Below are 25,600 nucleotides of genomic sequence, written 5' to 3'. Positions count from 1 at the left end.
TCTTCCCCGATGGCCGATTTGTTAACAAACGCCCCGTGACGGTGCCGGCACTGCCCTGCGCGGGCGTCACCAAAGTGCGCTCTGCGCTAGCGCTAACGGCAGTGCTAGCGACGCACTTGCTGAGTGTGCTGATGTCAGAGCTAGTTCTGCGGGACTGCTTCCAGAATCATTCGACTCCTACGCTGTATGCTGTAACGCATCAGTGGGTGCCACGGCTGATGAATACGTCGCAGCTAATGACAGCATAATGATGTGATCATAACTGATGAGTGACAACATCTTCAAACACTCGAGTGTCAACGAAGGAAACAGGGATGAAGATCATGTAAACAAAAAAAAAAAAAATTGACGGCAGCGGAGGCGATAGCGGTATTCGAAAATCGGCAGCTTTCACTTGCGCAGCTCCTGCGCTTCGCCGTGGAGCATGCTGGGAACTTCGGGGCAACGAGGCTGGCTGTAGTCGCACATTCTGTCAGACAAAGTGTGCAGAAAATAATTAGTGACTTACTTCACTAGGCATCTCTCGAATTCATGTTAAATAAAGGTTTTTGTTTTGTTGAACGTGCATAGCCTGGTTTTATTGTGAGCGCTATGGTGCGCGACCTTTAGAGCGAAGTGACCTGCATACCGAAGAATTTTGGAGTTCCCAAGAACTTCGTTACAAAGGCATTTGATCGTACTTGTTTCTAAATGTTCACCTACTTATGCTCCGAAACGTAGCATTGCGAGTGCAAGAAACGCGTGCGATACATATCATCACTGTGTGAAAATACGTGCTGACATAATCGCAGTACAGATGCAAGAGATTTGCATCGCAGGAGAGCCAGATGCTAACTCTTTCCCCACCTCCTGGAGCCTGGATTCACCGCATTGCTCGTGGCACTAGTCAGCTGTTGCCAGGCGTAGTCAGACAGCGAGAGTCTTGGTGCACCTAGCGCCGCCTGGTTTCGGAACATGTAATTTAGACGCATTGTCGTATCGCCTCCGAGACTAAGTGTGTCTTGGGTCTCGGAAGCAATACTTGCTGTCGGTGGCTGGGGTTTTACTAATGTTGTCAGCGGTATTTTCGATTGAGCTTATTCATTTATCTACACACTTACGTCGTATACAGAAAAAAGTGAAAAGAGGGAAAGTGTTACCCAGTACTACTTCTTCAGGCGTCCTTGAGCTCACTCGAAGAGGGCTTCAATATCGATACGAGCGATGAACTTCGAACCATCTCAGGATGTTAGGAATGATGTGGGGTTTCGTACTTGGGATTGACATAATATATACTTTGTATAATAAATTTGGGAATGGACGAAGAAGTGATTGTCAACGATGTTTAACTTCAGGATATAGTAAAGAGCGTAACAGGATTTTCGCGTGAAGAACTTATTGTACATCGCTCCTTCTGCATTGATTAGGTTTTGTGGGAAGCAGGATTTTATGGCGCAAGATATGTCTTTCAGAATTTATTGCTAACTACTCAGGGAACTGACTGGCCGGTACCTCAATGTGCGCTTAAGAGAGCACGATAGTTCACTATGCCTTCTTGCATGCAAAAGGCCACAAACGTCCTTCTGCACTTCTTGAAGGCTACTGGACTGTACGAACGCTTGTGACAGTGGACATTCCTGTGTGACTGACTCTGCAAATAACTGACTCTTTATTGTGTTTCTTCTCTTTCCGTCTTACTTATTATTCCCCATTCCCCCTCCCCAAGTGTAGGGTAGCCAACCGGGCGCGTGCTTGGTTGACCTCCCTACCTTTCCTTTTTCGCTTCTCTCACTCAAGAGACCAGTGTGTTCCATTTGGCCAGGCTTTCCCACGACTGCGGCTACGCACCGGATTTAGATTGTACATCTGCTTTGTTCACCTATGGCGATGAATCGACCAGGGAAATCACTGAGGCACACCACATAAAGGACGGGTACGACATGTTTGAGCCAGCCTCCATTATCATTGCATGACAAAGACATATCTCTTTCTAGATGACAAGGGATATCATCACACCATACTTATTTATTTATTTCCGGAAATAATATTTATCTTTACAAAAGCGTAAAAGATTTTCTAACGCAAATTATGCTTTGTCTCTGAAATAACTTGAGCGCAATACAAGTGTGCATCCAGTGTTGTTGTTTGCTTTTACCCTTCCTTAACAATAAAGGCTGAGTCGACAGTCATTGCTAGCGATGAAAGGGCTCAGCAAAAAAAAAAAAAAAAAAGAAAAAAAGACACATACTGAAAATTCTGAAAAAAAAATAAATAAAACCGTTTCTTTCTCGTTTTTTAGCATGGCATAAAAAGGAAATGAAAAATAAAGCAAAATAAAAACAAAGGCTCCAATTTACCTATCAAGATTGGGTGTAATAATGTAACTTATGCGAAAATTCGGTTAGTGTCACTTTGTAATTATAAATATTCAGGCCACATATTGTTTCATCCAGTTTGAGTACCGTTTTTTATTGTGGTGGTGTGCAACCTCGACTTGGGTAACTAAAGGCGGGATACAGTATCCACCCTTGGGCCAGGAAACTTTCGTGCCAGTACATCAGTGTAACTTTTTGCAAAGTGTGCGTGAGCCGAGAGGCTGACTGTTCTAGAGCACTGCACGGGCCGCTTTTTGCGGCCCGGGCCCGGCCCGGGCCCGTTTTTACATTGGGCGGCCCGCCCGAGCCTGATCAAAACTTTTATGGCGAGACCCGGGCCCGGCCCGGGCCCGGAAATAATCTACGTTACCCGCCCGGCCCGGCCCGCCCCCCCTTTACATTAAGCCCGAGCCCGGCCCGAGCCCGACCCGAAACTGGCCCGAACCCGGCCCGAGACCAAAAAATACATGTTTTTCAGAGTTGAGAAGCCCGAGAATAACTCGCAGAAAGCCCGAGCCCGGCCCGGGCCCGGGTAAAAAAGCACACGCCATGCCCGAGCTCGGCCCGAGCCCGTGAAAAAACTGCTCTACCCGGCCCGGCCCGGCCCACGGGCCGGGCCGGGCCCGGGCTTTCGGGTAAGCCCGAGCCCGTGCAGTGCTCTAGACTGTTCTGTGCGGCATTTTCGAGCTTGCGTCTCTTAGCGTCAAAGGAAGGGCACCATCCTGCAGTAGTTCCATCCGAGGTTTCACCTTAATGGCACGAGTTAATATGTCCCCCCCCCCCCCCCCCCCCCACCACCGCCCGCCCTTTTTGCCCCTGTTGTACTTTTAGAACTTACTCCGCCAGTACCTCTTCTCTGCAAAGGAATAGCTTTGTTTGGACTTCCGTCTAGTCATAACGAGGAAAGCCTCTACAGAAGTTCCTTCTTTTCTTTGGTTCCCAATCACGATGCAAGACAACTCGCCAAAATGGCGGCCTGTCTGTCTGCTCAACATAAACTGGCGCACTTCTAGCGCAATATTTTGAAGGTGTCGCTTGATACAAATAATTTGATTCACTAGATTTGATATCACTTGCTTTTACTTTGAAACGTGCACTAAAGAAAAAAAGATTCAATTAAGCAGTATTCATATATTAGGCCTCACGAAAAAAAAGAAGAAGAAAAGCTCCCTAAACTGTGAGAAGGAATCCTGATAACGCAGGTACTATCCAAAAACAAACCCGGCATGTCAGCGCTGCCATCAAGTCCTCACACTGACTCGTTAAACGACATGTATGTTGACCGTATTTGCACAGTCCTATATTTAGCTCTTTTATTTTAATTAAGTGAATATACTGCGTTCTCAATGAACCAAACACTCAGAATAACAAGAAGTTATCTGGCGCCACAACGGCCCCAATACAAGAAAATATATATTTCGCGACGTCACATTTATGTGACTGCCGCGGATTTGCGACAAAGAAATGAACAAAAAAATGTTATCTTTATTTCTTCAATTAACATTCTTGTTCACAGAATTAATAAATACAAATATGAAAGAATACCATCTTTAACTGGCTTTCAACGGGTCGTAGTAGAAAATCGATACGTACTTATAAATGCTTATTTCCCACCATTCCGTACGCCTAAAGGCACCCACATGTTCGACCTACTATTTAACATTTAACGTGACGAACCCGCAACACGCATTGACCACATAGCAAACACACTCCATCCGAAATCTCAAAAACTTCAAAATCTCAAAATGTTCCAGATTGCAGTCAATGCTCTTTTGAGAATAATAAGTTTACTACGCAACTTTACTACGCAACTTTACTTTGGCACATGCTGTACCGTGCATATGACTTTTTGCAAAAGTGCCCTCATTGCGAACAAAGATTTCCAACAAAACCTGAAAGGTGAAAATGTCATTTTTTCGAAATATTCTTTTTCTTGTTTCTTCTTTTTTTTTTTTGAACCAGGTGTTTAAAATAATTTGGAGTTTCTCCACTACAGTGTGCACCTCTTATTCTTATGGCGGTTATGGTACGTAATAGCCCAGAATTTAAATAATTTTAAATCGCACCCTCTCAGATAAGGCCTTGCAACGCCGCCTGTTAGGAAAGGCACAAAGGAGGAACGTGAGCATCACGGAATGCTTCTCCAGATGGCGTCTAATACGCGCGTTGGTGCGAATCTCAGAGGCTTGGGCTGAAAGTAACGGTTAACCGGTAGATGACGCAGCTCCTCCGGCATATTCTCTCTGTTCGCATTTAGTGAGCGCGTTTTTCGAATGCTTTAGCAGTGCGACGTTTTAAAGATGCGTCTTCGGCGGGCAAAGGGGGGGGGGAACGAGCTGGCTTTACGTATCGCTAGGAAGATGAAATCGAGAGCATGACGGAATCCCGTTGGGTCGGGAGGCAACATGATGAAAGATGAAAAGAAGAAGACACACAGAGCGAAACATTTCCTGGTGGGGTGTGCGCTATTTCATGCGCTGACCGTCCGTATGATTCCACTGGGTAAATTTGAAATTTTCAGAGCTGGTTGAAGCAGCACCAAAACGATGTCAAGAAACAGCACGTGTCATCGAGCGTGCTTGCCGAACATTGTGTTTTGTCAGGTCACGATAAATACTGGGTTTGGGAAAGTGTGATTGCGAAGGAAAAGAATCTAACCACGCAGCTTTTTTTGAGTCACTTCACGTCCGAACTACGTCGGACACTCCCAACCTAAACGAAGGTGATGTGCCACCGGTGTACGCTAGGTGTCTCCGTCGCGTTATGCGACGTACTTCAAAGACTGTTCTGTCTCTTTTAGTCTCAATGTGAACGAGGCTTCCGTGCGGTAGCCGAAACGTTAACATCACTAAGACTGCAGTGATCTGTTTTTCTCTTCATATTTCATCAAATAGAAAGATGGGAAAGGACCATAAAGCTACGTGGGACTCGCGCTTTCTGCGATAACTTGTACACGAGGAGAAAGCAACGGGAGACAGAAAGGACAGGAGAATGGGTTGATGTAGCGAGCAAGCATTATGCCCCCCCTCCCCCTCTTTGTGACTCTTCCATAAACGAACAGAGGTGGTAGCAGAGTCCATTACTCTCCAGAAAGTTCAGAAAGTGAGAGAGAGAAGAGAGTAAAATTATGGTAGGGAGGAAAAAAGAAAATAAAAACACACAAAAAAAGTATGACAGAAAGAAATAAGTGCGTACACACGTGAGTGGGCGCACTAAGTCTATAATCGGTCGCATAGACCTGTCTACTTGGCCTACTGCACTAATAATTTCGCTGCTTGCTGCACCAGCGACCAACGGTCCAAGTATACAGTCTTCTGAAAGTGATCTTGAGTCCAGCTGGCTCAGAAATTCTGAATATCATTTTATTAGCTATCTGCACACAGGTGCTCTGTGGACAGGGTAACAAGCTGCTTTGTTCCGTGAACGGTCTCTTTTCTGACATGCTTTTCTGACTTTCTGGCTCACTGAGAGGTCACTGTAGCCTTAGCACGGGCCCCTACTGTGGTTTAACTGGGTAAGTTCGCTGATCGTTGCGCGCAAATAAACACTCCACGTGGAGTGTGCATTGATTTTGGTAATAGGTAGCAAGTTACAAAAAAAAGCAGATATACAATGTCAGTTTTGACAGCGCCGATTTACTACAAGAACTCTGGTACTTCCTTCGGCGATGACACCTGTTGTCGAGTCCGAGAGTACGCTGACATCATCCCCAGCATTTTCTTGTAGAGATGGTCTTTTGCTTTGATGCTCCAACCGAAGTCCAAGTGCGTGAAGCCGCTCACGGGTACTTTGTAATTGAGGACCACATTGGGTAGTTTCTTATAAAGGTCCCGTACATCCCTAGGTGTTGCCAGCACATCGCCGTCACCCCAGTAGAGCGCCACTCTGGTTGTGACATTTCTTAGGTTGTATGCCGGCGGCCATGGCTACTGACGTGAACACATGAAGAGAAAATGTTTGATCAGAATAAAGCGGGGCCGCTGTCAAGAACACACGCTTTACAAACGCTTTTTTCCTTGCCAGACTGTCTCGTCTAAAGAAAAGGAAACAAACACGCTGATTCAAATCTCAAGAATTTCAAACAATTAATATATTGCCATGGTTGTTTCATTCTAAGAAAAGCAAACCGCTCGGATGTGGGTGGAAGTATAACGTGGTTAGGGGGGCTGACAGTGTGGAGACCAGGAGGTCGTTGCAGCACCTGCTCGAATCATGTGCGTTTCATGCGAAAGGTATTGAAGGCTTTTGGTTTCCCAATCGAAAGGCCTCATAAACATCGGGTGAAATTCGCCGCCTTGCTTTCGCCACTGAAAAGAACATACTGACGCGTTACATTACGCGAAACATAGATAAAGGTCAACGCAGTTGGTAGAAATTACTGCGAAATATAGCATACTGAGATTTAAAAAAAAATCATTATAAAACCAGCACACTCGTGAAATAACTGTCGTCATCCACTAAAGTCATGACGTAAAGGTGCACGTACCTTTCCGTACTTAGCAACGTTTCTAGTGCGTCCCCAGTCATATTTTTGCAAGCGGTTGGACTTGATCCAGCTGCGATTTAAATATAGCGTGCACTATTACTAATGGTGCTTATTCTTGCATCAGTGATTTCTGCACTTCTTACACTGCTGTAGTTTCTATAGATGTCATGATGTTTACTCTTTAAGCAGCGGACACGGGTACTGATTAAAGCAGCTGCAGGAGTATGCATCGAAAGAAAGCTTACCTGCGCAAAATGATTGATGTTCCGCACAGAAGTTCCAGAAGGAACATTCGCCATGTATACCGGAAGTCTCGTCTGCATCGAGCGCAGTCCAAGCAGTTAGTGGCGCCGAAAAACGGAAACATGGTTTAATTGTTCCCGTTTAATATGCGTCTTTGGCAGAGTGATAGGAGATACTCATAAAACGTCGTCACAATATTTTTTTACGAATAGATAATAACCTACTTCTACCGTACTAAAGACAGTCGGGACATTAAGTGCCACGCTTTCTTTTTCTACGCATCTCCAAGTTTCATATGTCTGGTTGGCTATTTAGCTCTCACAGGAGTGTTCTTTAACAGACTTTCAATGTACCATTTCTGGGATTTAAGAAACGCTTGCTCGAGCAGCATTGCGCTATGCATGAATTTGCAAATTTCACCACTCGTCTATTGGACATTTTTGCACACTAAGGAGCTGCAAGTGGTCAAAGTTAATCCGCAGCCTTCTACAGCAGCATCTCTCATTTACCTCGTGTTACTTTGGGACACTAAATTTCATTACTCACTCTGCAGAGTTATAGGCAAGATCCAGGACTTGATCCATTGAAGTGGGATCCTTTTTCTCTTGTGTAATATTTGATGATAAGGATATGTACTTTAGCAGTCAATATACTTTGTGGGGAGTTCGGCATTTTGAATGTGTGCGCACGTGCACAAATTCACCTATTTTTCCCTCTCTCTCTATCTTTTATTCTTTACTTCCCCTCCCCCAGCTTAGGTTAGCCAAACAGACAATTTTCTTTTTAAGAACCCTGGATTCTCTCTTTCTTTCCTCTCTGTCTCGGCTTTTTGACTGAGTGAGCCAATTTTGTTGTGTCCTCATACCATTCCGGCGCTTTCGCGGAATGCTCTTTCAAAGTAGGCGCACCGTTTCCATGCAAAAAGCCTTTGTCCTTGGGAAGGGGCAAGTACATCCTATATTCATCATACCGGTGTTCATGGTGCACGAGACAATTGGTTCTCACGCGTAATGACACAGCAGCTAACTCACACCATTGCCATTATGTGCGCGTACCAAGCAAGGTTCATTTTAACGGGCAACTTGTATGTACTGAAATATGAACTACTGATATCAGTTAGCTTGTGAAATTTCATTGCTCATTGTTACGATGCTTGTCTTTTTTATTAAAGAAAGCTCAATACTCCGCCCACGCAATGTTCATTAGTGTACGTCCTCTCACTTTTTAACTTCAAATAAATGTTTGGGGAGAAGCGGCCGTAATAAAAACTGTAAGGCTGCTCGAAATTACACCACGCTTCATTTTCTCCTCACCGGGAACTAATACACTGATGTGTTCAGTGTTTTTCTGCTTAAATCTGTCAATTCTTACGTCAACTTGTCGCTGGGTTTCAACTTTTGCCTGTAGGCAAGGCAAGTCCTAACGTTCTTGGGTGCATTATGGTTACCACTGAAAAGTACCAAGCAGCATGCTTTTTTTTTTCCCGTTGTTTGGCGCTCGGTTTACCAAGCCGGTGTTCTGTGCAAGAGCAGTAGCTGACGCGAAGGTGGCGCAAGCAGAATTCCACGTGTTTCCGTCAAGTGGCAGCACATCGCTCGAAAGAAAATTTTGGGCCTTGGCGCATTCCAGAGTGGCAGCACATGCCAAGCTCGAAAGAGGCGCGCTTTTTAAATGTGTACCGCCATTGACCATTTTGAGGGTGTTCGCGGAGGTCGTACATGTACGATATTGACCCTGAAAGGGTTAAGCGTGCAGCAACCTATCTGATCGCTCCTTTTCCTCTTCGTAGTTGCGACCAAGTGCGTAACTTTTAAAACGACGCTTGCTGAAATTTCGTAAGAAGTACTTCATGTTTGTCTGTACTTCTGACTGCCGGTTACCCATTCTAAAGAATTTTTTTTTTGATCCCCATAGCCGGAGCTTCTCGAATGTACAGATTTGACCAGCAGTCATTTCTGGAAAGAAAAATAGGCGTACCTTGTTCCACTCTATGGGAAACCCTCCATTAATGCCGTAGAATCCCGCGGTGCAGAATGGACCTCGTATGATGCTGCCGCAGGATAGCTTCTTTACTCCGTTCAAAATGGCTCCTTTTTTCCCAAGAAAGGCTCCGTTAAATATGAATTGAAAGAATCTCTGAAATTAAGTAGCAAAGAAAAACCACAAATTACCAATTACGGCGCTAGGAGTAGACTCTGGCACGACGAGTGCCCAAGCGTCTCATGCTGAGACAATGACGTTTTGCATAAATATAAGGAAGCTTGCCCCGAAAAGTTCTTTCCCGCTACTTCTAGCCTTTCAATTCTTTTCGCTCTGTCCAAATTGATTTATGCTATACTGGCTTTAGCACATGTTGCTTCACTATAGCCACTTGCAGCTGGTCTTAAAGGTACAGATGAACGACCTGACCATACAAAATTTACAAGAGCGATATCTACCTATGCGATCGGCCAGCTGCCGTGAGAATGATTGGTTGTTTGTTCATGGATTTGTCTAACATTCGTGCTTGTAACTAGTTCATGCGGCTTTATATTTGCAAATTTTCAGCAATCATTAACTTTTCTAAGCACACGAAGGCGACAAGTTTCTGTGCAAATGCATATTCATTGCGAATTGTTGCATATATCACAGAATAATTATTTCTTAATATGGTCGATTTGGCAAAGTAAGAAAGCCGCTTGAAGCCATAAGGGCAATGTTTCGGCAGATCAATGCACTACCCATTGTTCCCATCACGGCTGAACCGTCCGACCTGCTGCTCCCGCAGACACTGTAGCGACACAGTTCGCTCTAGTAATATTTGTCCGAAATTCTCTGGAATTCATCACGCTCGCAAAATCATCTGTGAAAATGGGCGATAAGTGCAACATTGTTAGATGTAAGCAGGGGTGCTATTCTGTAAGGGTCCAATTAGTGGACTGTCCATTTCGGCTGTCGCTGATTGACTGCTGCTTCACGTGCAGGAAGGAGACTGGCTGGCACCTTCCTGCACGTGAAGCAGCAGCCAATGGTGACAGCCGAAGTGGACTGTCCACTAAATGGACTGTTACAGAATACCACCCCAGGTCGAGCTACTCAAATTATGCGCGTGTCATACTATGCATGCACCTGTGCCCTTAGGAGTGTTAGGATTGAAGAAAGCGCACTAAAGATTTTACAGCAGCGTCACTTATGCTCGCTTCATGGCTATGATCGTCTACTATCTTCACTTGCAAGATAGTGCCGCTTTCAATATACTTTTTTGCAATTTATTCAATTTATTCAATATACTTTTTTGCATTGTCTTTCGGTCTTGTTATCACTGCGATCACTATTTAGCTTTTGCGGACGACCAGCTTAGGTTATAGGATATTTAGCCGGTGTTGTTGGATCAGATGCACGTGATAAATGTAACACGTTCTTCTGGAATTGAATTGTCATCATGACCGGTCTAGTTGGTGTCTAACGCATAGTTTATTGCCAGCCGCGTCATTCGACCGATGACTGCCATTCGTGCTAATTGCACTATCACCATCATGGATATATTCGAAGCGTAAGTTTTGTTGGCGCATGTTTACCTAAAAAAGGGCCTTCTTTTCCAAAGTTTGTTCTTGACTTTCCATCCTCCTTGCGTATACAGGTACAACATACTCACATTCATCGGGCTGGAGAACGGAACAAGGTATTGCAGGGCCGCTCTCATGTGTCCCAAGAATGCTACCGGTGCGAAAGCGTTGAATAGTAGAATCTGGAAGCACGGGCATATATTAACTACATCGAGTAGGTGTATAGGAGCTTCAGTTGTGCATAATTATTTTAACTAAACCACTGGTTGATTTCTGCTAAACGATTGCACAGATGCATCGTTTTGTGGTGGGTTCAGTTTAATACACGTTTGCGAGCATTACTTAGCTGTTTCCTTTACATTAAAGCCTAAGTGCGCCTTGTATGCGGCGACGCGTACTAAAACTGTCGAATTCGCTGCTCTGAAACGATGGGGCCATCTTTCACCGCATCCGTCGCGGTGGCTCAGTTAGCTAAGGCGTTGCGCTGCTGAGCACGAGGTCGGGGGATCGAATCCCGGCCGCGGCGGCCGCATTTCGATGGAGGCCAAATGCAAAAACGCCCGTTTGCTTGCGTTGTAGTGCACGTTAAAGAATCCCAGGTGGTCATAATTAATCCGGAGCCCTCCACTACGGCGTGCCTCATAATCAGAACTGGTTACGGCACGTGAAGCCCCAGAAAGATCTTTCACCGCTATGGTGGAACATGCCTTTCACCGTAGCGGCGGCAGATGGCGCCAGCGTTCTTGGTCGGAGCGTATTGCCGGGCTAATTCATTCATTATGGCAGCAAATGTTGTCTATTTCTTTTTAATTTCCTTGTCCTTGAAGTTAACCTATTTTAACGGTGACTACTTGATATGTGCTTTCTGGTATTCCGTGTTTCTCGTAACGTGTCAACAAAAGTATCGGGCTCTAAGTCGCCCTCCCTTGTTTCGATATTGTTTCCTTTTTCTTATCATTCGACCATGTTCAAATGTCTTAAAAGACGCCCATGTTCTGAAATATGTTCTGGTTTGCTTTGTATTAGACCACCCTTGCGCCTGTGTTTAAGGGAGAGAGAGAGAGAGAGAGAAAACATTTATTGTTCATGAGGTGGGGCGACTTCCTCGTAGAAAACAGTTGCCGTAGCTCTGGTGTAATAGGGTTCTTACCTTTTGATTGTACTCTGGTTTCGACGAAAGTAGCCCGAACATGATCGCTGTTCCTTGAGACCACCCGACGTAGAACAATGCTTCTTGCTGCGTCACGTTCAACACGGTGTCTATTTGATCTGGCAGGTCGTAGCTAATCATTTCGTCTAAGCTAGAGAGAAAAGATCCATGATGTTACGTTGTAGTATTTTAGTGCTTAAGCGCGTGAATCTGGAGAATAATGGTCAGCTGGAGTATGTGTCGTTCTGTTAGAATATTCCTAGGAAATTCCTAACAAGGCGGAAGCGTGAAACGTCCAAACAAAGAACAGTGAAAATCCACGAACGAGTTCGCTTAACTTCGAGCATTGACACGAAATTGACTGCTTCCGGAAATAAATTAAGAAGGAACTCAAAGAAAACAATTCTGAAATGAGATACTCCTATACAGATACTTCAACACAATCGAAGGCCCAGTGAGCTCAAGCAGCCCAGCTGCATTACAATGCACTGACCACTCGAAGCAAATTAGTGCAAACTGACATATATTTCCCCATAATTCTTCTCTATAGTTTCATCAGCACTCGGTACTTTATAAGGTTAGGCGTATGCTTTAGCCGTTATGTTTCTGCACTCAGTGTATGTACATTAAACGTAAAATTGCATGTGAACCACAAGAAATTTGAAGTGATCGATTGAGGGGTACTGATAAATCGAACATGAAAGTTAAGAAGTAAACTCAAAAGAATCCTTCATCGGCGTCATTATCGATGTATGTGACAAGATAGAAAGATAAAGGTCTCAAGAACCAACAGAAATTGTTTGCGTAGATAAGGGCAGAATGGTTACCTGAAATCCCAGAATCCGCTGCTGCTCTTCTTGAGGTGAAGGTGGCTGGAATATCTGGTGCCTCTCACGTTGGCCAACCAGACATCGTAGCCGTTGTCTGCTAGCATGAATCCTAAGTGCAGTGTTCAGAATGTAAATTTCATCACAAGCGTAGACTTTTTTTTTTAGATTTTGGATACGTTTTTTCTTATTTCAGTAGCACAACGATGTTTTCCATCTTGCTCATGATCCACTGAAATAACGTGGTTATAATGTTGCGGCACAGTGGATGTATTGCCAAAGGGTGCAGGCAAATCACGAGTAACTTACACCTTGGAAATGCGGCACAAATGCCAGAATGTACCAATACAAACATATAAGGACCTCCGGATCGCATTCGTATTCCGGCCGTTCCAACGACACTACAAATTACAGAGCCATCACGAAGGATAACGATATGTGTAAAATCTTATTTCTCGTTTCTTCATTGAACAAACAAACAAACAAACAAACAAACAAACAAACAAACAAACAAGCAAGCAAACGAACAAGCAAGAACAAACGAACAAGCAAGAACAAACAAACAAACGAACGAACGAACGAACGAACGAACGAACGAACGAACGAACGAACGAACGAGCGAGCGAGCGAGCGAGCGAACGAACGAGCAGCACTGGCTACTCCAAAGATGAATTCTGTTGCGAAGTATAAGGCCCACAGGATAATGGTATGACCTATACCTTCTTACCAAGGCTCTGATCAGGCATATTCACCACGTAGTCCGCGCTGCTCCCTTGAAGGCCACTCATCAAGATAACGGCAGGCTTTTGATGAAGCTGAACACTTCGTTCAGCGCGTCCTGCGGGTATTCTTTGCATCATAAGGACGTAGGAATCACGGGTCGTGACGTTGTGCTCCTCCACAGGATATCCTTTGCTGGCTATTAACTGCGACTGGAAGTGTCACGGCATGGTTTCCATCAATCCCAAGCTTTTGGGACTATATCTTGTAATCCCTTTATCTTATAATTTCTACATTTCCATCTAACATAATTAAATTACCCTATGTTTTCTATGGCTTAATTGTCTGTTTCTTTGAATTGTTGCAACTAAGAAAAAATTGACCCCTTTAAAGCCCTTCTCGCATAGCGACAACATGAGTGTCACTATGTGTTTCTCTCCCACAGGGTGATCAGTTCAAAGAAATAATTTCCCGACACGTTTCTTTAACAAATAAACCTGTAATTTTTTTAACCCAGATATAAGCAATTAAGCTGTTAATTAGAACTGTTGAAACAAGGCGTTCAACACGATGAATGAAATTCTATGAAAAGAGGAGCGCGAAAAAAGTATACGGAGACAAAGGAGACTGCAGAACGAGAGTGCTTCGTCATGGCGGCTACTTTGTCATAATATTTTTTTGCTCGTGTTTTCGTATAATGAACATATAAAAACTGCCCAGCGTTGCTAAGGTTGCAATTAGGTTCGTATTGTACGGCCAGCAGAAAAAAAATATTGAAAAAGAAGAACAACAACGTTAAGAACGCTTACCGTGTTTTTCTTGCTGTCTGGATCGGTCGTAAAGAACGCCTCGCTCGCTGTGCAATACGACGCTAAATGCATAAGTAGGACGTAAATAAGACGTGTTCTTCGCATTTCGATGTGTGCCTAAACTGTAGATAAAAATTTCGTCTCTTTTCAGCCTGATTAGTGAATTTCTTGTGATACTGCACCCAGGAATCCCGAATCGATGCTTTCACTGAAAGGAACTGAACTAACGGTGAATATAACCGTATCAACTTCATTTTATTTTTTGCTTTTTAGTCAACATATAGACTGTCCTGTGAGTCAGAAGTCGAAGTCCCGCATAGAAAAAGCACGCATAAAACCCATAGGCAAAGGGCGTTAGCACGAAATTTCTACTCTGTTCGGTATTATCATCTAAGCAAGCCATATGCTTATGCTATTGTCGTGTCCTCCGACGACATAAACGCAAAAAAGTATTGGGAATAATAGCGCTCGCTTTGGCGTCTCTTGTTGCAGTTGTGCTCCACGCCCCCAAGCATGCTGACCTTTTACGTTCAAACACCTGTCTTTGATTAAAGCTCTGTTAGTGGCGGCATCATTAGGCCTCTTTCGCGAATAACAAGCTAGCATCAACAATAAAAATGACCATTAATGTTACATCTTCATGGGTTATTACTTACACTTATTTCTTTTTCTCGATTCATTAGGGCCATTTCTTAAAGATTCCTTCATTTTTGGTGTAGCATATGCCTTGGAATGTTGCTTCTTTACGTGTGAACTTATGTGAAGCGTCCCAAATTACTGTCGTTGTTGAAACCTTGCATGTTGCAGGGGCCTGAGGCATCGCAGGGGTTGCAGAAATTTTGATCGCGTTGCTATCACGTGGTCTGTAAGTTTGCACTGGAAACGATGCCAGAAATTTGAGCACACCATATATACTTCGGGCTGGCGAGCGTGAGGGGGAAGCGTTGCTATAGCATTGTGAGTACTTCACTTGCAATCAGAAATTTATTGAAGCAAATGTAAATATAAACGCAATGATTGCCATAAATATGCCTGGTGGGGTGGATTTAACGGTGCGTCGATATGGTCTACTATTATTGTTTACCCGCAACAGCTTGTATGAGGTCGTCCTAATTACATACCGGGTAAAAGGAAGAAAAATTGCGGAATTCGAAAACAAAGCTGGCTCAGTTGCTAATAGGTGAAGGATACAGAGAAGAAAAGTTAGCGCATGGTTTCCCTGAAGACATGCAAATGCTAGAGTAGTAGAGGCGTAAAGACAGCAATATAGCGCGCGGATATAACAAAAGAGTTTTCTATTAGGCTAGTCGGTAAATGGTAAACGGTGAAGTTAGAAGTGAAACAGCATAAGAAACGGGTCAAGAAAGAAAGACAGGTGCAGTGTCAACAAGCGTAAAAGTCACGCCAGGTGAACGGAGGTATTCATAAGAATGAAATAATTTTGCCATAGAAATAAAGTAGAATGATTTTGCCTTCTTATTCAGTGGCCTTTGTACCTACCCACCGTGTACGCTCTAAAGAGTAAAATTCTCAAAAAGTGATTTTCTTTTTCTTTTCGGGGGGGGGGGGGGGGGTCCTATTGCACCCCTACCTGCAGTAGTTTTCACAAACTCTGTAGACAATACTCGACGAAAAGGTCAGAACAATATGTGCCTAGGTTATGATAGTTTGCTGCAGAGTTTACAATAAAACAACTTCGTATTTTCTCTGGATTGGCCAAGTAACTATCGCGAGAAGGCAACGATAAGAGCCTTAGATGCTGCCCCACGTTGTGGCGGAAGAGAATAGTTGGCCAGGAAAGAACAATGTGATGCTGGGAAAATGCAATGGTTTCAGTTTGTGTCAGAGATCAATGAGAATGAGAAATAGCGAAAAAAAAAACAGTTAGCCCCTCCCCTGTCGAGGAAATGGCGGTAAGCGACGCTTGTCGTTTGTCTCTTCGGTGTTCCTCGGAACGAATTGCACTGACAAGTACCACGCTGTGCTCGGACAAAAACAGGTAACAAGCACTGTAGCTGGCTCCGAAGTTCCGGTTGAGGAACTAGCGTTGAAACCTGGCCGTCACATAGGGGAAGTTGTCGCTAGCTTTGCCAAGGCGTTGTCGGGTTCCTGGAGGGCACGACGACGCTGACGTTTGGCCTCAACATCGCGCTCCCGCAACTCGGGGTCCGCGGCTCTTCGCTGACGTTTCGCCTGGGCTTCGGAAGCCCTCATGCTAGAATCAGCACGTCGACGACGAGCCCTTTTCCGAGCGCGTTCGCGGCGCCGTTGCTCAAACGTAGCCTGCTCCTCGGCGGAACGCACCTCGCAGAACCTTCCCATCCGTTCGCCGAAACTGATCTGAGGCGAGCGACGCCCAGCGAAGTGCAAGCCAACCCCCTTTCCTTCCCTTTCCCTCCCTGCGACGCACCAAACGACCCTGATTGGTCGCGCCCGTCACGCGATCCGGCCTTTCCCCGCACCTGCTCTTTCTTTCTTTCTTTCTTTCTTTCTTTCTTTCTTTCTTTCTTTCGTTTTCTTGTCCCTGGCTCAGACCCGCATATCCCTGGCTCATACCCGCATATGCAATACGGGTATGCGCCACACGTGAGTTTTTGCGTAACTACTACACCACCGAAACTCGTGAGCCAATACAAGCTTCGCTTCAAAAAAGAAGGTATTGGTACAAATTGCTGTTGCATACCTTCTCTGCGGCCTCTCATCATGCATGAACGACCTGATCGCTTCAATAATTTTCAATAGGTAAAAGCGGTATATTTGAAGGCCCAAGTGAACAGTACGATGCAGGTACATAATTTTTTTTACTCATTCTTTTCTTAAAACATGACATGCACGACTTTATTTAAGTGTACTGTTTCATCATTTCCAGAATCTTTTTGTAAAGGTGTTTCCATGCCGTGATGCTCCAGCCGAAATCCAGATGCGTGAAACCCTGCACGGGCACTTTGTAAATGAGTACAACATTCGGCAGGCTACGGGTTAAGCGTGCTATGTCACGTGGAACTGTGAGAACGTCTCCGTCGCCCCAGTAGATAGCCACTGGCGCTGTGACTTTTCTCAGATCGTACAACGGCGGACGTGGCTGAAATGAAGGGCACGCTGACATGAGAGAACTGAATGATAAGGTCTCGCTTAGCATTCGTTATAGCGGGCTACTAAACTACATAGTGTAAATGCAGTAGAAATCATCTTTCACTTCATCAACATTCCTTCGTGAACACCACCGCGTGTACAGCTGACATTATTTACTTGTGTTCGCTGTAGAATGCATCGGCAACTTCATCCTCTATGCTGAATTTACAAAACATCTCTGTTATAAGAATCACTTGTTATTTATCGTTGGTGTTCATTAAGAATGTGTTCACTAACGGCGTCTGTTCTTATAAAATATATTACCACAAAGAGAGAGAGAAATAGAGAGAGAGAGAAGAATGGGGAAAGGCAGAGAGCATAGCCAGAAAAGCAAATTTGGTTTGCTACCCTTCAAACGGGAAATGGGTTGTAGGGTAGAAAGATAAAACAGTAAATAAAGAGAGCGACAGGGAGCTTAAAAACTATATTGGGAAAACAGGCCTTGAATAACAACGTAATTTTATGTGAAAGTACCGCTATACTTTGATTATCTGTAAGCCTTCTAACTTTCCTAATGTTTCTTCGGTACCAAAGAAAGAAAAAGAGTAAACGTAAGTCCTCGTTCTCAAGCCTGGCTGAATTCATTTTATCGCCTTATTCTGACTATAGAGAAAGTGCGTTACAGAAAGTGGCAGGAGCAATATCGTGACGCAACTTCGCCGCTTATTGCATGACACCAATAGGCCACAGAAAATACGTTCGGCGTATAGAGTTAAGCGAAAAGAAAACGCGCGTGTTCACCTGCGCCAACTGACAGATAGAGAATAACGCCTCTGGGGCATTGACGTGCGCTTATAGCCATGGCAAAAGTTAATAACAGCACAAATCGTTTCATCCGCCAATAACCTTCTGCGCACTTTTGGCTTTCGTGACATAACGTCCACCGCACTTTGCTGCCGTCGCCCCCCTTAGCCACTGTTTAGCGATTCGGTGGAGCGACAGCTGCTCGTTGACAGTGATCTCAGTGCGCAGGGATAAGTGCGACGTCAAAATAGCGCCAACATTAACGGCTCCTGTAGCTTTTGTCCTGTGTGCTTTGACTGTTTGAGCAGAATAGCACGAACTGAAAGGGATGAGAGCGATCTGGTTTTGAAAGAAATGGTTTTATTGTAGCGTTTTGTCATGCTTTTGCGCCAGCATGTCCCTGCACGTTACGCGAGAACTGTAACTTACCTACTTATTTACTTACGTTTTTACAGCTCGCACTTACTGCTCGCACTTACTGTGATCAATACAAACTAGTTTGGTGAAACTGATTTACAGCGATAGTACTACAATGCAGATTAGGTGAAAACTAACACGACCCGGTCGAATAATGTAATCTATTGAACCTTTCAAAATGCGAAGAAGTATCGCAGAGGTTTACATACCTGCCCATATATGCGTTTGTTCTTATATCGCCCCCAGTCAAACTTCCGAAATTCATTTGACTGTGTCAGCTGCAAATTATAAGAAGAGAACAATAAAACCAACGTATAAGGTTCGGTCAGCAGCTTGCAGTTCTGTTCGACCGATGCTGCACTTTAGTTTAACCATGTCTCACTTGATTTAACATTTGTAGGTTGAGAACCGACAATTACACGCAACTGTTGAGTGTCCGCGGGAAGAGAATGTAACAGTTGTTATTACGAGAAAAAAGAAGGCTTAAACTACAATTATGAAAGATATTGCGTGACATATGTCGAAATCTCCTGCTTATGTAGAAGTTCCAAGAGACGACAAATGTTCCAGAATAAGTCAGAAAGATAATAAAGTGCCACTGTCAACGTGCATGCAATAGTCCTCCGAAACTCAGTTTATTTTACTCTAGCAGAAGTTGTGATCGAAAAAAAGAGCACTTATGCAAGAGAAACGGCAATTGTCGATACACTGTGGTTCATGAGCGTACAAGTTTTAGCGCATGACAGAACTGCTTTTGGGCAAATTGGAAGCAAGGCAGTATAGTTTGTATAGAGCCGACCTGTAAACGTTACAGAATAAAGCAACCGATTACAATTACAATTACTTCATCAAAATGTAATTGATTGCAGTTGCCAATTACTGCAAAGTAATTGAGGCACAATTGAGACACAATAATAATCGATTGCTTCTGCGTTATTTCCCTCGGAACTTTTATGAACACTGCATAGATACAGTAAACAGAACAAGCTGCAGCCTTTCATACGTTACTTATCTGCACTAACAATACCATTTAGCAAATTTCGTCGGTCATCGCCCCTCTATATTGTTGTGAGCACATCAGCAGGGACACTGAAAACTTGCTCGAGGAGGAAAAAGAGGGATAGACAGGGAGCTTAGCCAGTTCGCTCGATGGGCGTGCTAGGGGGTAGGGCGGTGTTCTAATATGTGCGGACCTTGCGCACAAGATTGTGGTTTCTCAGCATCCGGGTCCTCTATGACGCGCAGCGCTTCATTTTTGCTGAACTCGGGGGTTCGCCTGTCCGAACATGCGAATTTGTGAGGCTGTTGCATGGCAAGATCTAGGAGCGTTTTACTGTAGTGTTCGCCAAACTCAGGTTCGCTAGCCTTCATCGTTTGTTAGATCTTGTCTCCTCAATAAGGTAACTGGTTACATAGGATTGGTTACTGAAAAAAGTAATTAAATTACATAGAGCGTTACCAAGTAAACAAATTGATCATTAAACTGCAATATCACAAAGAAATGTTATTCATTACAAGTAATTATTTCCATATAAGTCGTTACGCGCAAGTCTAGTATATATAGAGTGGAGTAGAAGGTTCGCTCAGTAATTGTAGAAAATACTATGTAGGTATTCTTATTGATTGTCTGAAATGACGTGTTTCCACAGCTGTCAAGTGCCAAATTTTAAGCTGTGCTCACCACTACCACTGTGGTAACGTCTCATTAGGCTTACAGGTGTTCTTTTTACAATTCCTCAGCGCTGTAGTTGAGGCTAGCTACCAAACATTCTTTTTTAATGTGTTAGGTTAGGAATGTCGAAGTGACAGAAAAGTGCCTGTGTGTGTAGTGTGGGAACTCGGTCACGTGGTAGAGGTAGAAGTGATGGGAGAGCTTCGAAGAGCGTATATGTGTATATATATATATATATATATATATATATATATATATATATATATATATATATATATATATAATGTAGTATCCTAAGAAGTCAACAAAGATAACAAAGACCGCATAGGGGCAATTACTTGTACTTATTAATTGAAATAAAACAATGATGAATTAATGGAAATTGAAAATGGACGGAAAAACAACGAGCCTACTTTCTCGCATTACGCGTGCGATGCTCTTACCAATTGAGCTACCTCGGCGCCATTTTACATCCACTTTCCGGGGTATCATCTCTTTATTTCAATTTACAAGTACAACTAATTGCCCCTATGCTGTCCTTGGTATCTTTGTTGGCTTCTTATAATATGACTAATAAAAAACAGGCCCCTCGGTTTCCATTCTTCTGGTACATTATATATATATATATATATATATATATATATATATATACATGTCACGTATGTCAAGTGAGTTCCTGAACAACACCTTGCAATGTGGCTGAAACGGTTTCAATCATGGATCCGGGACCTCAACGAGGTCCAAATTATTGCTAAGGCATTTCTCGCGCATTTACCGCTAAATCGCCACTGAATTTTAAATTATGAGTCATACTGAAGCATAATGGAAAGCTCATGTGCGTGCTTCGCGCGAGCAACACAGCCTACCTGAGACAAGTGAAGAACGTTGCGCACGGATGTTCCTGCAGGGTCATTCCCCAAGTACACTGGTAGCCTCGTCTGTGGAGGGTAAGGTGCTGGGTAAGTGCTAAGTACGCGGTGCATTCAAGATAGTTGTGCCATACAGTTTTTTCCGCACACCGCGCATGCCCACAGCCGCCTTAAGTTCTGTGTTCATGCTCAATGACATCGTGTAATTTGCCAAACAACCACGCCTCACGGCAAAGTGTTGGCGCTATAAGTGAGGCAAATATTCTAAAACAACGAAACAAATATGCCTGTATACTATACGTGTTATGTACCTATAGGATACGTATGTTGTATATTCTTGATCAATTTTCGTTGCACTGTGTACTCATTGTATACCCTCCTGTTATTGTTACTCCTGTTATGCTTTCGTACGAGCGTGGCAGATATTGCAAATAATAAAAAAATGAATAAATAAAGATGCTATTCACATGGTGTGCTTTGACTTATTCATATTTTCGTCGTACAGTAAATTGATGTCCCATGATTATAGCTGTGGCGGCAGTTTGTTTTTAGCTATTGTCGCTGAGGAATGTTGATTGCAACTTGCTTCTTCGAGCTGTCGTCGATGCGTTGGGCACTTGGTTATAGAGAGCGCGCTTCGGAAGCGAGGAGCATGGAAGAACTTTTTCCTGGATATAGCTTTATGTGGAGCGAAATATTTATGACTCTTCGAATTCGGCGCTATATTTGTAGTGTGATACCTTACACTTTGCGTGGAACGAACTTTCAATAATTCATTATTCGCAAGAGTGGCTCCAACTGAAAGATTAATAAAGCCTGTCGTTTTTATGATGAAATTTGCACTAACGTGTACGGCATTTCTGCATTACCACTTTAGCTTTTATTTAGTGACTACCTCGAGCGAATCCAGATAGAGGCGTTCGAAGAGCTCTACGAAAGCACTAATTGCCGTCGAAATCCTTAGAAATCATTTGGGTCGCGAAGGTTTGATGATATTAACACACTTGCAACCCTTCCCTTTTCGAAGAAGCACTGACGTCACCATTCCTGTTAAGTGCATTTATAAAAAACAAGGTCATTTTTTTTCTGGTGCGAATGGCAATAAAAAGAGCGCACAGTAGTTTTAGTTAGTAAACGGTCTAGTTAAACAGAGTTTCAATCGATAAATCAGTACAAATACAAAGTCTCGTGGTATATGCTACTGTAACTTTAATGCAGTTCAAAGTGACTTTTTTCAAATTGGTGTTTTAGAGCACCGCTCTTAGGCGCCCGTTCTTACGGTAAGCGTCGGCGTCAACGTTTTCTCTCGGTGTAACTGAGCGAACGAGCGCAGCGAAAGATGAAAGCGAACTTGGAGAGCATCGTGGGAAGAAAAGCGTAGTGTCGCGCAATACTTGCAACGACCGCTACGAGATGGCGCCAGAAGAGCGCGTCAGTCTACGCATCCACGGCAGCGGTGGAGCGGGGGAAAGAAAAGAACCAGAAAGCTGGCCTTTTTCTGCAGAAGCGGTGGCGTCGGTATGGGAGGAAAAAAAAAAAAGAACCAGAAAGCGCGCCTTCTCGCATAGCGTTCGCCTCAAGCGTTTGCCGGTAAAGATTACCGTTGCATAAGCTGCAGTTGCCGGGAAGCGGCAACTGTGTGGCCGGTTTTTATAGTATATCGCCGCGCGTCGCGGTTCTCCCAGTCGGTGCGGTGATCGGTGCGATGCCTCAATATATCGCGAAATGAAAACACGCGTACAGCTGCGCTCAAATTTCGCGTTAGGGAGTATCGTAATCGTCGGTGAATTTTTCCTGCGTCTGCTGTTTTGTGCTGTGTATGGTTAGAAGTTAAAGCTCAGCAGAGAGAAGGCTAATTGCTCACTTTTGCTTAATGTGCTCTCATCGGCACTTTAGCTGGAAGATACAATCAAGAGCACAATGCACGACCCTATGTGCACTCTCACATGCTCTTCGAGGCTAACAGAATTTGATATAGAATTAGAACGACTTCGAGCAATCTGTCGACGTGCTGAACGAAGATACCGACACACGAATGCAATAGATGATTTACGGACCGCCAGAAGCATGCAAAAGAAGATCCAGCGCCGGTTTGATAAGCTGGAATCGCAACGCTAGGCTGCCTTTTGTGAGTCTCTAGACCCTCGCAAGCCTTTTTCACAATTGTAGAGGACGGTACGAGTTCTCTAGACACTGCCCGTGCAGCGGTTCCCTTTCAGGGCTTTAGCCCTCTCACAACAGCGACCAGATATTGACGTGGTAGAAGAGTTCTGCGCCAGATTAACCGGCCAACTCGCCTCTTCCAACAACTTTCCGCCGTCGAGTAGCTTTCCACCACCACCGTGATCAACGCATGGATCTACCTTTTTCAATCCATGAACTTCCGGCAGCACTAGCTTTGTGTGGACACACATCGGCACTAGGATCTGACGGCATTTCTTACAGAGCCCTATGTCATCTGGGTCAACGCGCAAGCATTGTTCTCCTAGAGCTATACAATGAATCTCGGCGAGATGGCACGCTCCCCATAAGCTGGAAGACCAGTCGCCTGGTTCCACTACTGAAGCCTGGCAAATCGCCGTTGGAGCTCTCATCGTATCGCCCGATCGCTTTGGCTAGTTGTGTGGGCAAAGTAATTGAGAGGATGACCCTAGGACGCCTGGAGTGGTACCTAGAGTACCACAACATTTACCCAGAGGCTATGACTGGTTTTCGACGTGGTCGATCATCGATTGATAACGTCGTCGACCTAGTCACCTACGTTCAGCACGAAAAATCCCGTAAGCGTCTTTGCACTTCTTTGTCCCTCGACGTGAAAGGGGCATCTGACAACGTTACGCATGAAGCCATACTAGCTTCGCTGCTCTCGATGAGGTAGTAGTGGATGGCCGGATGTTTCAATAGATACGCGACTACCTCTCCATGCGATCCTTTTTTGTGAACACTGAGGACGGCCGCACCTCTCTACATTACAGTTACCGCGGTGTCCCCCAAGGCGGTGTACTCAGCTCTGCGCTGTTCAATCTGTCTCTCGTTTCTCTCCTTGAGCACCTGCTAAGCACAATTAAGCTATATCAATGTATGCGCATGACATCTGCGTTTGGACGTCTGCAGTAACACGCCTACAACTGCGAGCGAGGATCCAGAAAGCTGCATCTCAGACTGCCACTTACCTCCAGAATGGAGATCTGGAAATATCGTCTGAGAAATGCGCACTTGTGGCATTTACACGCAAGCCCATAGCGAACTACAGCGTATTGATAAATGGCCAAAGAATACCATACATTCGATCCTACAAGTTTCTAGGTGTTGTAATTGACAGAGACATGTCATGGAGCCCTCATGTATCATACCTGAAGAAGCGGTTAACAGGCATCTGTCACCTGTTTAAGTTCATCACTGGAAAGACATGGGGAATGGCCACAAGTGCTATGTTGCAACTATACAATGGTGCTGTTTCTCGGCTTCCTGCAGTACAGCTTATCAGCCCTAACTAACGCAAACAAAACGAGTCTGCGCACAATACAAAGTGTTCAGGCCAAGCGCTTCGCATCTGTCTAGGCCTGCCTCGGAGTGCATCAACAGTGGCGACTATAGCAATCGCTGGAGACCACCTCGCCAAGACTCACATTGAGGTTGAAGCACTGAGGACACATATCAGACATCTTGCCCGGGCTCCCTGCCACCACCTGGCATCTATACCGGCGGACAGACCACGTACCTCTTTCTGCCAAACAGTAACCGCGCATGGTGAATCATTACCAACTTGCTTCACTCCTGCCGCAAGACCTTCGATTCCTCCGTGGTGTCTTACTCAGCCAAGTATCAACCTGACAATACCTGGCATCCAGAAAAAAGCAGAGCTGTCATCACCAGCCCTTAAACAGTTCGTTTTACCTCTGTTGTACGAAAAGTACCAAGACTCTGCCCATATATACAGCGATGGGTCCGTCATGCCGAACAGCTCCACCGTGGCAGTTGTGATACCAACGAGGGTCACAACTATTAAATTCAAGACATCTCACGTCACAACATCGACGGCAGCAGAGCTCGCAGTGCTTTGTACCGCGCTTCATTTCATTAGTGATCAAGTGACACACAAATGGACGATTTTCTGCGACTCAAAGGCGGCTCTGCAGTCTCTACTATCACCTTTACGCCGCGGACCGCACGAGCAGCTGGTCTTTGAGATTGCCGAGGCAATCTCCAAGATAGGGCATGGGATAACTAACTGAGATAGGGCATGGAATAACTTTTCAGTGGCTTCCAAGTCACTGCGGAATTATCGGCAATGAACGGGTCGATCAAGCTGGCCGGACAGCTCATAAAGAAGATCACCAACGACCCATACCACTTTCTAGGACTGACGCTGCACTGAAGCTCCGCATGCTTGCTCACCAACGCACAAGGTCACAGTGGAATGAGTCGCACTTCAGGCATGCTCGCTTATACTCTCTGGACCCAACCCTAAGCCTTCGAGTACCATCAAGGCTTAGCCGAGGAGACGCAACCCTTTTGTTGCCGATTATGGTTGGGCGTTTCGTTTACCAACGCCTATGCGTTCCGCATAAGAATGGCCGACAGCGCAGCCTGTGACCATTGCGGCCATGATGAATCGAGTGAACATATTTT

The 25,600-nt window shown here is 44.6% G+C and overlaps 1 protein-coding gene across 1 annotated transcript; it reads right to left on the bottom strand.

Annotated features, from left to right (window-relative positions):
- Nucleotides 1-5,992: 5,992 nt before the first annotated feature.
- On the bottom strand, nucleotides 5,993-24,633 carry LOC119461981 (gastric triacylglycerol lipase-like). The gene is made up of 5 exons (XM_049672373.1): nucleotides 24,598-24,633; nucleotides 13,333-13,537; nucleotides 12,606-12,717; nucleotides 11,779-11,929; nucleotides 5,993-6,280 (listed from the first exon to the last, which is right to left on the bottom strand). The coding sequence occupies exons 1-5, from the start codon at nucleotides 24,631-24,633 to the stop codon at nucleotides 5,993-5,995; spliced, it is 792 nt and encodes a 263-aa protein (XP_049528330.1).
- Between the last annotated feature and the right edge of the window lie 967 nt (nucleotides 24,634-25,600).

This window comes from Dermacentor silvarum, chromosome 8 (assembly GCF_013339745.2).
Source record: "Dermacentor silvarum isolate Dsil-2018 chromosome 8, BIME_Dsil_1.4, whole genome shotgun sequence".
In the NCBI taxonomy this organism is placed as follows: Eukaryota; Metazoa; Arthropoda; class Arachnida; order Ixodida; family Ixodidae; genus Dermacentor; species Dermacentor silvarum.
This window is presented reverse-complemented; position numbering and strand designations above follow the sequence as displayed.